At 40.7% G+C, this 16,249-nt stretch overlaps 1 protein-coding gene and 1 non-coding gene across 5 annotated transcripts in view; both read right to left on the bottom strand.

Moving 5' to 3' along the window:
* RNF170 (ring finger protein 170) overlaps positions 1–16,249 on the bottom strand; it is a 48,068-nt gene that overhangs the window by 26,764 nt on the left and 5,055 nt on the right. For all 4 annotated transcript variants that reach the window (XM_032288042.1, XM_032288043.1, XM_032288044.1 and 1 more), the window contains one exon: positions 12,727–12,870. In XM_032288042.1, the coding sequence (XP_032143933.1) occupies positions 12,727–12,863 (137 nt within the window). In that variant the 5' untranslated portion in view covers positions 12,864–12,870. Of the gene's footprint in view, positions 1–12,726; positions 12,871–16,249 lie in introns of those variants that run through there.
* On the bottom strand, positions 15,980–16,120 carry LOC116558535. The gene has a single exon (XR_004272044.1). It is a non-coding gene; the product is annotated as a U4 spliceosomal RNA (small nuclear RNA).

The raw sequence follows: 16,249 nt of genomic DNA, 5'->3' as shown, positions 1-16,249 counted from the left end.
TTCACTTTCATTCCCTTTATTGTGGTGGTCTGAAACCAAGCCTGAAATATCTATGGGGTATGACTATATCTGATAATAATATGAGCATATATATAGAACGCTTATAACTCAAAAACAAAAAACTAAACAATCCAATTAAAAAATGGGCAATGGTCTTGAATAGTCAATTGTCCATAAAAGAGAGAGAAATGGCCAGGTATGATGGTGTCCACCTCAGCAGGCTGAGGAGAATCGCTTGCGCCCCAGAGTTCTGAGCTATAACGTAATATGCCAATTTGGTATCTGCACTAACTTTGGCATCAATATGATGATGTCCCAGGAGCAGGGGACCATCAGGTTGTCTAAGAAGGACTGAACTGGCCCAGGATGAAAACAGAGCAGGTCAAAAGTCTGGTGCTGCCACTTACAGGAGCAAAGACATGGAATCAACTTAGATGCCCATTAGTGGTGGACTACATAAAGAAAATATGTTGCATATACACTGTAGAATACTATGGACCCATAAAAAGGAAATAAATCATGTCCTTTGCAGCAACATGGATGCAGCTGCAGGTAATTTTCCTAAGTGAATTAATATAGAAACAGAAAATCAAATACCAGGGCCGGGAGCTATTGGATAATTATTATTTAAGGATAAGGATAGTTATTATTATTTTAAAAAAACACATAGAGAATAATATGTGTTGACAAGGATGTAGAGAAACTGCCATGGTGCCTTGCTGGTGGGAATATAAAATAGGGCAGCTGCTGTGGGACACAGTCTGGAGGTTCCTTAAAATATTAAACACAGAAATCACTTTATGACTCAGAAATTCCAGTTGAAAACACAGACTCAAACAGATACTTGTACACCAGTTATCCTAGCAGCATTATTCACAACTCCCAAAAGGTGGGAGTAACCCAAATGACCATTGACAGATGAATGGAGAAACTAAATATGGTATGTACATACAATAAAAATTTTAAATTTTGATATTTTTTAGAGACAAAGTCTTGCTCTGTTGTCCAGGCTAGTCTCAAACTCCTGGGCTCAAGCAGTCCTCCCACTTCAACCTCCCAAAGTGCTGGGATTATAGGTGTAAGCACCATGCCTAAGGAAATATTATTTAGTGATAAAAAGGAAGGAAATTCTAATACGTGTTACAACATAAATGAACTTTGAAAACATTATGCTAAGTGAGATAAGTTAGACACAAAAGAACAAATGCTGTATGATTCTACTTTATGAGGTGCATAAAATCAGCTCATTAATGGAGATACAAAGTAGAACACAGGTTACCCTGAGCTGAATGATGGGAGTTGTTACTTAGATGGGCATAAAGTTTCTGTTTGAGAAGATTAAACAACACATGATCAAGTCAGGTACTGTGGCTCACACCTGTAATCCCAGAAATTTGGGAGGCCGAGGTGGGTGGACTGCTTGAGCCCAGGAGTTCAATATCAGCTTGGGCAACATGGTGAAACCTTGTCTCTACCAAAAACTTTGGAGGCTGAGGTGGGTGGACTGCTTGAGCCCACGAGTTCAATATCAGCTTGGGCAACATGGTGAAACCTCGTCTCTACCAAAAATACAAAAAAATAGCTGGCCATGATGGTGTGTGCCTATGGTCCCAGCTACTTGGGAGGCGAGGTGAGAGGATCACTTGAGCCTGGTAGGGGAAAGCTGTGGTGAGACAAGATGGTGTCACTGCACTCCAGCCTGGGCGCCAAAGAGAGAACCTGTCTCAAAACAAAAAAAAAAAGAAAAAATACCACATATTCTGACTTACAAGTGGGAGCTAAACATAAAGATGGAAATAATAGACATCGGGAACTTCAAAAGTGGGGAGACTAGAAGGGGGCGAGGGTTGAAATATTACCTATTGGGTACGATGTTCACTATTTGGGTGATGAGTTCACTAGAAGCCCAAACCTCACCATTACACAATATACCCATGTAAAAGACCTGCACACGCACCCCAGAAATCTAAAATTTTAAAATAAAAAATAAAATAAAGTTTGCGACAACAAGGAGGTTTTAGAAGTAGCTGGTGATAATGGTTAATAACATTATGAACGAACTTAATGCCACAGAATTACACATTTAAAAATGGTCTGGGCGTGCTGGTTCACACCTACAATCCCAGCACTTTGGGAGGCTGAGGCAGGATGATCACTTGCGACCAAGTGTTGTTCAAGACCAGCCTGATCAACATAGTGAGAACCCATCTCTACTAAAAAAAAAAAAATTAAACTATTTTTTAAAAAGTTTAACATGATAAATTTTATGTTATATTTTACCACAAAACCAAAAAAGAATTATAACGACTAAAAATCATCAAATAAATTATAAAAAAAGAGACTTTTCTGAATTTTTTGTTTTTCTCAGACAGAGTTTCGCTGTGCCACCAGGCTGGAGTACAGCAGTGAGATCTTGACTCACTGCCACCTCTACTTGGGTCTGAGTGATTCTCCTGCCTTAGCTTCCCCAGTAGCAGGGACTACAGGTGCACACTGCCACGCACAGCAAATTTTTTATTTTTAGTAGAGACGGGGTTTCACCATGTTGGCCAGGATGGTCTTGATCTCTTGACCTTGTGATGTGCCCACCTCGGTTTCCCAAAGTGCTGGGATTACAGGGGTAAGCCGCTGTGCCTGGCCTGATTTGTCTAAATGTTAAACTATACGTGCCTCCTCTTCCTGAAACACATCATTATTAGGTAATCATGATTACTTCACTGATTACCTCAAGGCAATGTCCAAATAACTGGGAGTACATTATGTAACTTGAAAATATGTCACTTAGGCTGAGCCAAAATGTCACCATTTATCTCCACCTAGTGGCCCCAGTTCTGCCCATGAAACCATACAGAATAAATTTATTTATTTTTTCTTTTTTTTTGAAACAGAGTCTTACTCTTGTCACCCAAGCTGGAGTATACTGGCACGATCTCAGCTTACTACAACGTCTGCCTCCCAGGTTCAAGCAATTCTCCTGCCTCAACCTCCTGAGTAGCTGGTGTTACAGGTGCCCACAACCACGCCCAGCTAATTTTTATATTTTTAGTAGAGACAGGGTTTCACAATGTTGGTCAGGCTGATCTCAAACTCCTGATCTCCAGTGATCCACCCACCTCAGCCTCTCAAAGTGCTGGGATTATAGGTGTAAGCCACTGCGCCCAGCCCTAATTCTTTTTTCTTCTATTGCTGCTGCACAAATTAAAATTTTCATTATTTAACAGGACCAAACCCTCATTACAAAGACAGTTTTACTGTGCAGGAGTCCCTTCCCTTAAGCTAGACATCCCTCCTTCCTTCAAACATTTTATATGATTTGTTTCCACAGCTTTCTCTATTTTGGCAGTCTCCCCTGAAAGTTTTCCAATTTAAAATGCTTGTCCCAAACTGAATATAATGTGGATTTGACCTTTAGCTATTACTTTTATAAAAGTAGCCTAGGGAGGGATCCAAGATGGCTGATTAGGAGCAGCTCAGGATTGCAGCTCCCAGTAAAAGCACGGAGGGTGAGTGGATGCCGCATTTCCAGACAGATTTTTATTGCCTACAGACCAGGAGATTCCCAGGTGGAGGAGCCCCACAGGTCGCCAGCGCGGCTGGTTTGGCCGGTGCAGTTGTTTTGGCTGCCACCGGCACGGTACAAAATACATGGGTCTGGGTGCCATTTTAGCTGGCAATGGGAGCTCCGGGAAGGCAGAGTCGCCAATTCATCTGATTAAAAAGAGGACTGAAACAGGGAGCCAGGCCAGGAGATTCCCGGGCAAAAAAGTGCCACGAATGTCAGTGCTCCTGTTTCAGCCAGTGCAGTGGGTTGCCGCATGGGAAATCACACAGATCCTGGTGCCTTTTCAACAGGCGACTAGAACACCTGGGAGACAGTCAACCGTTCAACTTAAAAGAAAAAGGCTCTGAGGCAAGGAGCCAGGTGATCAGGCTCAGCTGGTCCCGCCCCTACAAAAAAACAGCAATTGGAAACGTTCTGGATTGAGAGTTTCACAGCAAGCACAACTGAACCAGGGATGGTCCAGCTCTGTGGGGGAGGGGCATCCACCATTACCAAGGCAGTCCACCACTATGGAGATAGTTTGCCATTGCTGAGGCAGCCTGCCATTGCCGAGGCAGGCCACCATTACAGAGAGAGGTGGGCCACCATTGCTGAGGCAGCTCTAACTACACCCATATAAACAGGACTGTAGGTTCACACGGCAGCTGGGCGGAGCCCATGCAGCTCAGCAAAGCCTCTGCAGGCAGTGACTAGGCTGCCTCCTCACTGGGCAGGGCAGCCCTGAAAAAAGGCAGCAGCACAAAAGAAACTCATAAAGTCCTAACTCCCAGGGACAGAGCACCTGGGGAAAAAAAAGGGGGGTTTTATGAGTTCTGCTGCAGCAGACTTAAATGTACCTGCCCAGCAGCTCTGAATGAACAACAGAACTCACAGTTCAGCACTTGAGCTCCTATAAAGGACATACTGTCTCCTCAAGCAGCTCCCTGACCCATGTATGTCCAAAGAGTCACCTCACAAAGGAGAAGTCAGTCTGACATCTGGCGGGTATCCTTACGGGACAAAGATAGCAGAAGAAGAAACTGGCAGCAACCCTTACTGTTCTGCAGCTGCTGCAGGTGATCCCCAGGCAAGCAGGGCCTGGAGTGGACCTCTGCAGCCCTGCAGCAGAAGGGCCAGACTGTTAGAAGGAAAACTAAGAAACAGAAATAACTTCATTATCAACAAACTGGATGTCCACTCAGTGACCCAATCTGAAAGTCAACAACTACAAAGACAACAGGATAAATCCACAAGATGGGAAGAAACCAGCACAAAAAGGATGAGAACACCCGAAACCAGAACGCCGCTCCTCCTACAAGGGATTGCAACTCCTCACCAGCAAGGGAACAAAACTGGATGGAGAATGAGTGTGATGAATTGACAGAATCAGGCTTCAGAACGTGGGTAATAAGAAACTTCTGTGAGCTAAAAGAACATGTTCTAACCCAATGCAAAGAAACTAAGAACCTTGAAAAAAGATGTGATGAAATGCTAATGAGAATAAACAACATAGAGAGGAATATACGTGAATTGATGGAGCTGAAAAACACAACACGAGAACTTCGCGAAGCATACACAAGTTTCAACAGCTGAACTCACCAAGCAGAAGAAAGGATATCAGAGGTCGAAGATCAACTCAATGAAATAAAACGAGAAGGCAAGATTAGAGAAAAAAGGGTAAAAAGGAATGAACAAAGTCTCCAAGAAATGTGGGACAATGTGAAAAGACCTAATTTACATTTGATAGGTGTACCTGAATGTGATGGAGAGAATGAATCCAAGCTGGAAAATACTCTTCAGGATATTATCCAGGTAAACTTCCCCAACCTAGCAAGGCAGGCCAACATTCAAGTCCAGGAAATACAGAGAACACCACAAAGATATTCCTCAAGAAGAGCAACCCCAGGGCACATAATCGTCAGATTCACCAGGGTCGAAATGAAGGAGAAAATGCTAAGGGCAGCCAGAGAGAAAGGTCGAGTTACCCACAAAGGGAAGCCCATCAGACTCACAGCAGATCTCTCGGCAGAAACCCTACAAGCTAGAAGAGAGTGGGGGCCGATATTCAACATCCTTAAAGAAAAGAACTTTCAACCCAGAATTTCACATGCAGCCAAACTAAGCTTCATAAGTGAACGAAAAATAAAATCCTTTGGGAACATGCAAGTACTCAGAGATTTCATCACCACCAGGCCTGCTTTATAAGGGCTCCTGAAAGAGGCATCAAACACAGAAAGGAACAAACAGTACCAGCCACTCCAAAAACATACCAAATGGTAAAGAGCATCAACACAATGAATAAATTGCATCAACTAATGGGCAAAACAGCCAGCTAGCATCAAAATGGCAGGATCAAATTCACACATAACAATATTAACCCTAAATGTAAATGAGCAAAATGCCCCAATCAAAAGACACAGACTGGCAAATTGGATAAAAAGCCAAAATCCATCAGTGTGCTGTATCCAGGAAACCCATCTCACATGCAAGGATACACAAAGGCTCAAAATAAAGGGATGGAGGAAGATTTACCAAGCAAATGGAGAGCAAAAAAAAAAAAGTAGGAGTTGCAATTCTCATCTCTAATAAAATACACTTTAAACAAACAAAGATCAAAAGAGACAAAGAAGGACATTACATAATGGTAAAAGGATCAATGCAGCAAGAAGAGCCAACAATCCTAAATATACAACCACCCAATACAGGAGCTCCCAGATATATAAGGTAAGTTCTTAATGACTTACAAAGACAGTTAGGCTCCCACACAATAATAGTGGGAGACTTTAACACTCCATTGTCAATATTAGACAGATAAATCAGACAGAAAATTAACAAAGATATCCAGGACTTGAACTCAGACCTGGACCAAGCAAACATAATAGACGTTTACAGAACTCTCCACCTCAAATACGCAGAATATACATTCTTCTCAGCACCACATTGCACTTACTCTAAAACTGACCACATAATTGGAAGTAAATCGCTCCTCAGCAAATGCAAAAGAACGGAAATCATAACAAATAGTTTCTCAGACCACAGTGCAAACAAGTTAGAACTCAGAATTCAGAAACTAACTCAGAACCGCACAGCTTCATGGAAACTGAACAGCTGGCTCTTGAATGTTAATTGGATAAACAATGAAATGAAGGTAGAAATAAAGATGTTCTTCGAAACCAACAACAACAAAGACACAACATACCAGAATCTCTGGGACACATTTAAAGCAGTCTCTAGAGGAAAATATATAGCAATAAATGTCCACATGAGAAGCAAGGAGAGATCTAAAATCAACACCCTATCGTCAAATTGAGAGAGCTAGAGGAGCAAGATCAAAAAAACTCAGAAGTTAGCAGAAGACAAGAAATAACTAAGATCAGAGCAGAACTGAAGGAGATAGAGACAAAAAAAAAAAAAACCCTTCAAAAAAATCAATAAATCCAGGAGCTGGTTTTCCAAAAAGATCAACAACATAGACGGACCACTAGCCATATTAATAAAAAAGAAAAGAGAGAAGAATCAAATAGATGGCAATAAAAACGATAAAGAGGATATCACCACAGATTCCACAGAAATTCAAACCATCATCAGAGATTATTACAAACAACTCTATGCACATAAACTAGTACGCCTGGAAGAAATGGATAAACTCCTGGACACTTGCATCCTCCCAAGCCTAAACCAGGAAGAAGTTGAAACCCTGAATAGACCAATAACAAGGACTGAAGTTGAGGCAGCAATTAAGAGCCTATCACCCAAAAAAAGCCCAGGTCTAGAAGGGTTCACAGCCAAATTCTACCAGACATACAAAGAGGAGTTGGTACCATTCCTTCTGAAACTATTCCAAACAATCCAAAAAGAGGGAATCCTTCCCAAATCACTTTATGAGACCAACATCATCCTGATACCAAAACCCGGCAGAGACTCAGCAAGAAAAGAAAACTTCAGGCCAGCCGGGCGCGGTGGCTCAAGCCTATAATCCCAGCACTTCGGGAGGCCGAGGTGGGTGGATCACGAGGTCAAGAGATCGAGACCATCCTGGTCAACATAGTGAAACCCCGTCTCTACTACAAATACAAAACATTAGCTGGGCCTGGTGGCGCGTGCCTGTAATCCCAGCTACTCAGGAGGTTGAGGCAGGAGAATTGCCTGAACCCAGGAGGCGGAGGTTGCAGTGAGTCGAGATTGCGCCATTGCACTCCAGCCTAGGTAACAAGGGCGAAACACTGTCTCAAAAAAAAAAAAGAAAAAAGAAAAAAGAATGAAGAAAACTTTAGGCCAATATCCATGATGAACATAGATGCAAAAAACTTCAATAAAATACTGGCAAACCGATTGCAACAGCACATCAAAAAGCTTATCAACCATGATCAAGTAGGATTTATCCCAGAGATGCAAGTCTTGTTCAACATATGCAAGTCTATAAACATAATTCACCACATACACAGAAACAAAGACAAAAACCACATGATTATCTCAATTGATGCAGAGAAGGCCTTTGACAAAATTCAACACCCCTTTATGCTAACAACCCTCAATAAACTAGGTATTGGTGAAACGTATCTCAAAATAATAAAAGCTGTTTATGACAAACCAACAGCCAATATCATACTGAATGGGCAAAAACTGGAAGCATTCCCTTTGAAATCTGGTGCTAGACAAGGATGCCCTCTCTCACCACTCCTATTCAATATAGTACTGGAAGTTCTAGCCAGAGCAATCAGGCAAGAAAAAGAAATAAAGGGTATTCAAATAGGAAAGGAGGAAGTTAAATTCTCTATTTGCAGACGACATGATTGTATATCTAGAAGACCCCATCATCTCAGCCCAAAATCTCCTGAAACTGATAAGCGACTTCAGCAAAGTCTCAGGATACAAAATCAATGTGCAAAAATCACAAGCATTCCTATACACCAATAACAGACTTAAACAGAGGAAAATCAAGAACGAACTGCCATCCACAATTGCTACAAAGAGAATAAAACACCTAGGAATACAATTAACAAGGAACATAAAGGACCTCTTCAAGAACTACAAACCACTGCTCAACGAAATCAGAGAGGACACAAACAGATGGAGAAACATTCCGTGTTCATGGTTAGGAAGCATCAATACTGTGAAAATGGCCATACTGCCCAAAGTAATTTACAGATTCAACACTATCCCCATCAAGCTACCAATGACCTTCTTCACAGAACTGGAAAAAAACACCTTAAACTTCATATGGAACCAAAAGAGAGCCCGCATAGCCAAGTCAACTCTAAGCAAAAAGAACAAAGCGGGAGGCATCACACTGCTGGACTTCAAACTATACTACAAGGCTACAGTAATCAAGACAGCATGGTACTGGTACCAAAGCAGACATATAGACCAATGGAACAGAACAGAGGCCTCGGAGGCAACACAACACATCTACAAACATCCGATTTTTGACAAACCTGAAAAAAACAAGTAATGGGGAAAGGATTCCCTGTTCAATACATGGTGTTGGGAAAAGTGGCTAGCCATGTGCAGAAAGCAAATTAACAATCTAAATTTTAGTGTAAACACCTTACACTAAAATTAACTCCAGATGGATTAAGGACTTAAACAGACCTAACATCATAAAAACCCTAGAAGAAAACCTAGACAAAACCATTAAGGACATAGGCGTAGGCAAGGACTTTATGACCAAAACACCAAAAGCATTAGCAACAAAAGCCAAAATAGACAAACGGGACCTAATCAAATTCCACATCTTCTGCACAGCAAAAGAAACATCATTAGAGGGAATCGGCAACCAACAGAATGAGAAAAAATTTTTGCAGTCTACACGTCTGACAAAGGGCTGATATCCAGAATCTACAAAGAACTAAAACAGATTTACATGAAAAAAACAAACAAGCCCATTCAAAATTGGTCGAAGGATATGAAAAGACACTTTACACAAGAAAATATTCACGAGGCCAACAAACATATGAAAAAATGCTCATCATCACTGGTCATTAGAGAAATACAAATCAAAACTACATTGAGATACCATCTCATGCCAGTTAGAATGGCAATCATTAAAAAATCTGGAGACAACAGATGCTGGAGAGGATGTGGAGAAATAGGAACACTTTTACACTGTTGGTGGGAGTGTAAATAAGTTCAACCATTGTGGATGACAGTGTGGCGATTCCTCAAGGACCTAGAAATAGAAATGCCATTTGACCCAGCAATCCTATTACTGGGTATATATCCAAAGGATTATAAATCGTTCTACTATAAGGACGCATGCACACGAATGTTCATTGCAGCACTGTTTACAATAGCAAAGACCTGGAACCAACCCAAATGCCCATCGGTGATAGACTAGACAGGGAAAATGCGGCACATACACACCATGGAATATTATGCAGCCATCAAAAACTATGAGTTCCTGTCCTTTGTAGGGACATGGATGAACCTGGAAACCATCATTCTCAGCAAACTGACACCAGAACAGAAAATCAAACACAGCATGTTCTCACTCATAGGCGGGTGTTGAACAGTGAGAACACATGGGCACAGGGAGGGGAGCATCACACACTGGTGTCTGTCGGGAGGAAACAGGGGAGAGACAGTGGGGGGTAGGGAGTTGGGGAGAGATAAAATGGGGAGAAATGCCAGATATAGGTGATGGGGAGGACGGCAGCAAATCACACTGTCATGTGTGTACCTATGCAACAATCTTGCATGTTCTGCACATGTACCCCAAAACCTAAAATGCAATAATAAAATAAAAGTAGGTTATACAGTTTTCAGCATCTACCACATATAAGTGCCTTAATAAATGAATTGTTTTTTTTTTTCTAAGATGGAGTTTTGTTGGTTGCCCAGACTGGAGTGCAATGGTATGATCTCAACTCATTGTAACCTCTGCCTCTTGGGTTCAAGCGATTCTCCTGCCTCAGCCTCCCAAGTAGCTGGGATTACAGGTGCCCGCCACCATACCCAGCTAATTTTTTGTATTTTTAGTAGAGATGGGGTTTCACCATGTTGGCCAGGCTGGTCTTCAACTCCTGACCTCAGGCGATCTACCTGCCTCAGCCTCCCAAAGTGCTGGGATTACAAGCATCAGCCACTGCACCTGGCCCCTTTCTGTATTTTTATTTTTTGTTCTGTTTTGTTTTTTTCCTAAGACAAGGTCTTGTTTTGTCACCCAGGCTAAAGTGCAGTGGCATGATCATAAGTCACTGTAGCCTTGACTTCCCAGGCTCAAATAATCCTGCCATCTCAGCCTCTAAGTAGCTGAGACTACAGGGTACACCACCATGCCTGGCTAATTTTAAAATTTTTTGTAGGCTGGATGTGGTGGCTGATGCCTGTAATTCCAGCACTTTGGGAGGCCAAGGTGGGCAGATTACCTGAGGCCAGGAGTTCGAGACTAGCCTGGCTAACAGGTGAAACCCCATCTCTACTAAAATACAAAAATTAGCTGGGTATGGTGGCTGGCACCTGTAATCCCAACTACTTGGGAGACTGAGGCATGGGAATCACTTGAACCTGGAAGGCAAGGTTGCAGTAAGCCGAGATGGTGCTACTGCACTCCAGTCCGGGCGACAGAGCGAGACCGTCTCAAAAAAAATTTTTTTTTGTAGAAATAGGGTCTCACTACGTTGTCCAGGCTGGTCTTGAACTCCTGGGTTCAAGTGATCCTCCCAAAGTGCTGGGATTACAGGCATGAGCCACCGTACCTCTCCAAACATGTTAATTTTGATGAAGTCTGGTTTGTCTACTTTTTCTTTTGTTGCTCATGCTTTTGTTATCATATCTAAGATCCTTTGCTAAATCCAGTCACAATGATTTACCCCTATGTTTAGCTCTGATATTTAGATTGTTGAATTAATCTGGTGTGGTGTGGTCCAATTTTAATCTTTTGAATGTGACTACCCAATTGTCTTAGCACTATTTTTTGAAACCTCTCCCCACTGAGTGGTCCTGGCACCCTTGTCAAAGGTCAGTTGACCACAGATATATGGCTTGACTATTTCTGAATCTTAATTCTGTTATACCAATGTTAGCTATCCCTTCCAACTGACAATTGGTGGCTCACACCTGTAATCCTAGCCCTTTGGAAGACTGAGCCAGGTGGATCACCTGAGCCCAGGAGTTAAGAGATGAGCCTGGGGAACATGGCAAAAACTTATCAGACCAAAATAATAATAATTATACAAAATAATTAACTGGACATGCTGATGCATGCCTGCAGTCCTAGCTACTCAGGAGGCTGAGGTGGGAAAAGTGCCAGAACATGGGAAGTCCAGGCTGCAGCTAGCTCTGCTAGCCACTGCACTCCAGCCTGGGCTACAGAGTGAAACCTGATCTCAAAAAAAAAAAAAAAAAAAAAAGAAAGAAAGAAAAAAGAAAAGAAAAGAAAAGAAAGAAAAGGCCCAAGGACAGAGCCCTGCAGCAACATATGATATCCTTCTTTTTGGTTTATATTAAAACATTAGTCAGGAATCCTAAGAACAACCTACTTGGAGTTCACTTAACCCTGCTATAATCTAGTCATTATTCCCCCATGATATCCACAGTATATCGCCAGTATCACTCTGGATTATCACTCCATAAAACACCCTACTGAAATTAAGACAGTGTTACCCCAATAAAAGACTATTAATACAGAGGTAAAAAAGTAAATTAATCAGCCCTTTTTCTAAGTGTTCACATTTTGTTTAATAATTTTTTCCATAATTTATACAGGAAATACAATGATTTGTAATTTTTAGAATTAATCTTTTTTCTATTTTATAATTTTAAAAATTTGTTTTCTATAATATATACAAAATTTAATTTATCTTCAGGTATTAACTCTTTTTTTTTTTTTTTTTTTTTTGAGATAGAGTTCACTCTTGTTGCTCAGGCTAGAGTGCAATGGTGAGATCAGCTCACCGCAACCTCTGCCTCCTGAGTTCAAGCAATTCTCCTGTCTCAGCCTCCCCAGTAGCTGGGATTACAGGTGCCCACCACCACACCTGGCTAATTTTTGTTTTATTTTTAGTAGAGACAGAAAATATACATGTTAGCATTCAAAGCCCAGTGGAAAATAAAACACCTTAGTAAACATCTACAATCACTGAGATCTGTTACTTGAGTTTCATACTAAGTATTACACATCATTGGGGGTCAAAAAGTCAGCAGCCCTTGCAAATGTACTCAATCCTTTTGTCCTTTAGTCTCACCTGAAAAGTGCATATACCAGCGTAGCAATCAAAGCGAAACTAACCACAACTGCCACAAGTACTTGGTCGCTTACTCCTTCTATAACTGAATCATCATCCAGTTTCAAACTTTGAACTTCACCTTGATATTTGGCCATTCCAGGTCTAAAATAAGAAGAAACAAGACAAGAGTTACAAATACACAGTGAAAATGAACTATACTAATCAAGGAAATGTAAATATAACTGACTTCTAATATATTTAGTTTTTGATAGCTCTTACTGAAGGTAGGCTGCAATTAAGTACAACTGCAGTGGGGATTCCCCAGTACTTAGTTCTTAAAAATTTGCCAGACACATTATTTTGGGGAGTACAAAATACTATTTTTTTTTTTCGAGACAGTTTTACTCTTGTTGCCCAGGTGGCACGATCTTGGCTCACTGCAACCTCTGCCTCCTGGCTTCAAACTATTCTGCCTCAGCCTCCCAATTAGCTGGAATTACAGGTATGTGCCACCACAACTGGCTAATTTTGTATTTTTAGTAGAGCCGGGGTTTCTCCATGTTGGTCAGGCTGGTCTCGAACTCCCTACTTCAGGTGATCTGCCCACCTCAGCCCTTCCAGTGTTGGGATTACTGGTGTGAGCCACCACGCCCGACCTCATTTATGTATTTTTTAAAAATATCTTTTCTTCTTAAAGCTTAACCCCTTTTAGAAACAATCCATTCTTAGGCCAGGCGCAGTGGCTCATGCCTGTAATCTCCGCACTTTGGGAGGCTGAGGAGGGTGGATCACCTGAGGTTGGGAGTTTGAGACCAGCCTGGCCAACATAGTGAAAGCCTGTCTCTACTAAAAATACAAAAATTAGCCAGGTTACGTGTGCCTGTATCTCAGCTACTCTGGAGGCTGAGGCAGGAGAACTGCTTGAACCTGGGAGGGAGAGGTTGCAGCTGGAGCGCCACTGCACTCCAGCTTGGGAGACAGAGCAAGACCCTGTTTCCAAAAAAAAAAAAAAAAAAAAAGGAAAGAAAAGAAAAAAGCCATTCTTGTCCAATTCCTCTTTTCTTACTCCTAAATACCAAATAAATTCTCTAAGTAGATCAGGTCCCTCTTCCCTCTCACAGCATGTGTATGTCTTATGGCATTTGCCATGTATTGATAGGAAAGGAAATATATTGTAGTCTTCTGTAAATATTCTCATATTCTCTAGCATATGCCCTGCACACAATAGGTTCTAATAGATATTTGTTTAAACAAAAATGACTTACTATACTTACAGTGTTAGTAATTTGACAAGTAAAAGACATTTAGGCTACAGAACATTTATAGCTATACTAAGACTATTTGAAATAATGAGAATTCTGGTGCTTGAGAACCTTTGCCTCATCTGAAACTAAGCTCAGCTTATGGTTCAGAATTCTTTAAACTGCTTGGAATATAGAATCACTCTGATGCTGCATTTCCTTATGAAAAGGGAGGATAAGAAACTTTCCTTCCCACACTCTAAACAAGAAAAAAATTGTAGTATCCAATTCTATACCTATGAGGGGAGATGGCCCAACCACACTGGAGTCCAAATATCAAAGATAATACATATTTTTTTCAGACAAAACAGGAAGTATCAAAGTCTTATAAGACTAAAGAGAAATTAAGGAAATATTCAATTAAATATATATAATTAAAATAAACTTCTGCCTTTATGAAACTTATTTAGCTGAAAAAAGTTTTATCCAATATCATCACTAATCAGGTACTTTGAGTACAGAAGTCTTAACACTTTTGAAAATAATCTGAACTGGCAGCTAGTAAGAAAATTATCACTCATGGAAGAAACCTACGCAAACAGATCAAAGCCAGCTTTCATCCGCTTTACAGGAAGTAATCGCCTGATACATCAGGAACTTTTAATGACTGGTTTCAAATAGCCATCATAAAGGCACACACCAGGAAACTCACAGAAAGAGGTCTAATTCAAGTATTTTCATTCAAAAGAATGGTTAAATGAGCTGCAAACTGAACTGAAGAAGGAGCCTCAAATAAGTCAGGGGTGGGCCATGGAGTCAATTTAAATTTTTATTTTATCAGGTTTATTCTTTTAAAAGTAGAGATGCTATAGCTGTGTCAAAAGTCCTAAGGGCAGTGAGAACTACTTGCATCTGCTCAAAGATCCCCGTGTCAAGATTTCCAACCTCTAATTACCTCACAGAGCTGTGAAGGTTAAAATAAACTAACAGAGGTGAAAATTCTTTTTAAGTTGTCTACCAACAAATGCACTGTAATTATTCCTACTCACATTTTCCCCTATGCTATACATTTAGGCAGTTCATTGTTTTGTACTTTAAGAAAATGCATTACATTTGTTTCTATGTCCTTCAAGGTGCAATCAATGGTAATGTGAATAAATTCTACTGTACAACATTATATATATTACATATATTTGACTACTATGCAATTATACTCTTAAGACACTGCTTCATGTACCTTTCCAAGAGCTCAGAGAGCCAGGATATTTAAATATTGCATGATCATATAATTTTATTTGCATCATTTGACAGCAGAAATTCCCAATGGTGTTGAGAGGAAAAGAGAAGGGCACCACATTTTCTTGTCACATGGAAATCCCAACAACAGCCAGGGCTGTCAAATGGAGATCTACTAATGCCATTTGACCTGCTTGTTGGGGACTTCGATAGCACACTTCTGCTATAGTTTCTCTTAAAACTAGAGTAAAAAAGCAACTGTAGGTGCTAGCGGCTCAAAAATGAGGTTTTATACCACCACTTCAGTTTGGAAAGAAGCTAGTCTGATTAAAAACTACAGAAGATAAACAGGAAACACAATTTCCTACTTGAGGAGATGACACAATATCTTAGTCCTGAAAATGAATTCCAAAATTGAGGACTTCTGTTCTCCAACTTTGGTTTTCACGGTCAGTGATTATCTAGAACTAAACAGTGCTGCCAATTCTGTTCAACCACACAGGCTCTAAACTGAAGCCCAAGCAGTTGCTGCTTGGACATTAAGAGCCCTGAATTTTGGTTCCAAATCTGTTACAACAACTGTGTAAAAGTAAATAAAATTTAAAGGATGTTAGAACCTCCAAAACACCTTAAGCCTTGAGAGAGATGTGACTATGATCTCGGTCACATAACATGTTTACAATTCTGTTTCTTGGATTTTAGCTTAACTCTTCCTCATTGTTCTTGTTCTATGAACAACTAAAAAAAGACTAATAGAGTCCTTTTTTATTTTATTTATTTATTTTTAAATACAGTCTCCATAGAGACTGTCAAAAGTTGCCAATGCTGACTATATTGCAAGTTGTCACGGCAGGGTATTGGGAAAAGTTTTCAATTAGCAATAATCGCGCCTTGGATAAACCTCATTGGCTACGATACTGCCACTATGCAAAGCTAGAGTCCTTTTTTAAAAAGAAACCAGACCTCCTCCTTCCAATCGCTGATCTTTGTTACAGATTAACTGCCTCCTTTATTGTCCTGTACCTAACTCAGGTGAGATGGTGCTCCAAACAGGGATCTTGAGA

This window comes from Sapajus apella, unplaced genomic scaffold (genome assembly GCF_009761245.1).
Source record: "Sapajus apella isolate SASKATOON/1434 unplaced genomic scaffold, GSC_monkey_1.0 scaffold21, whole genome shotgun sequence".
NCBI classification, from domain to species: domain Eukaryota; kingdom Metazoa; phylum Chordata; class Mammalia; order Primates; family Cebidae; genus Sapajus; species Sapajus apella.
Note: the sequence above shows the minus strand (reverse complement) of the source record. Positions and strands in the feature narration are given on the sequence as shown.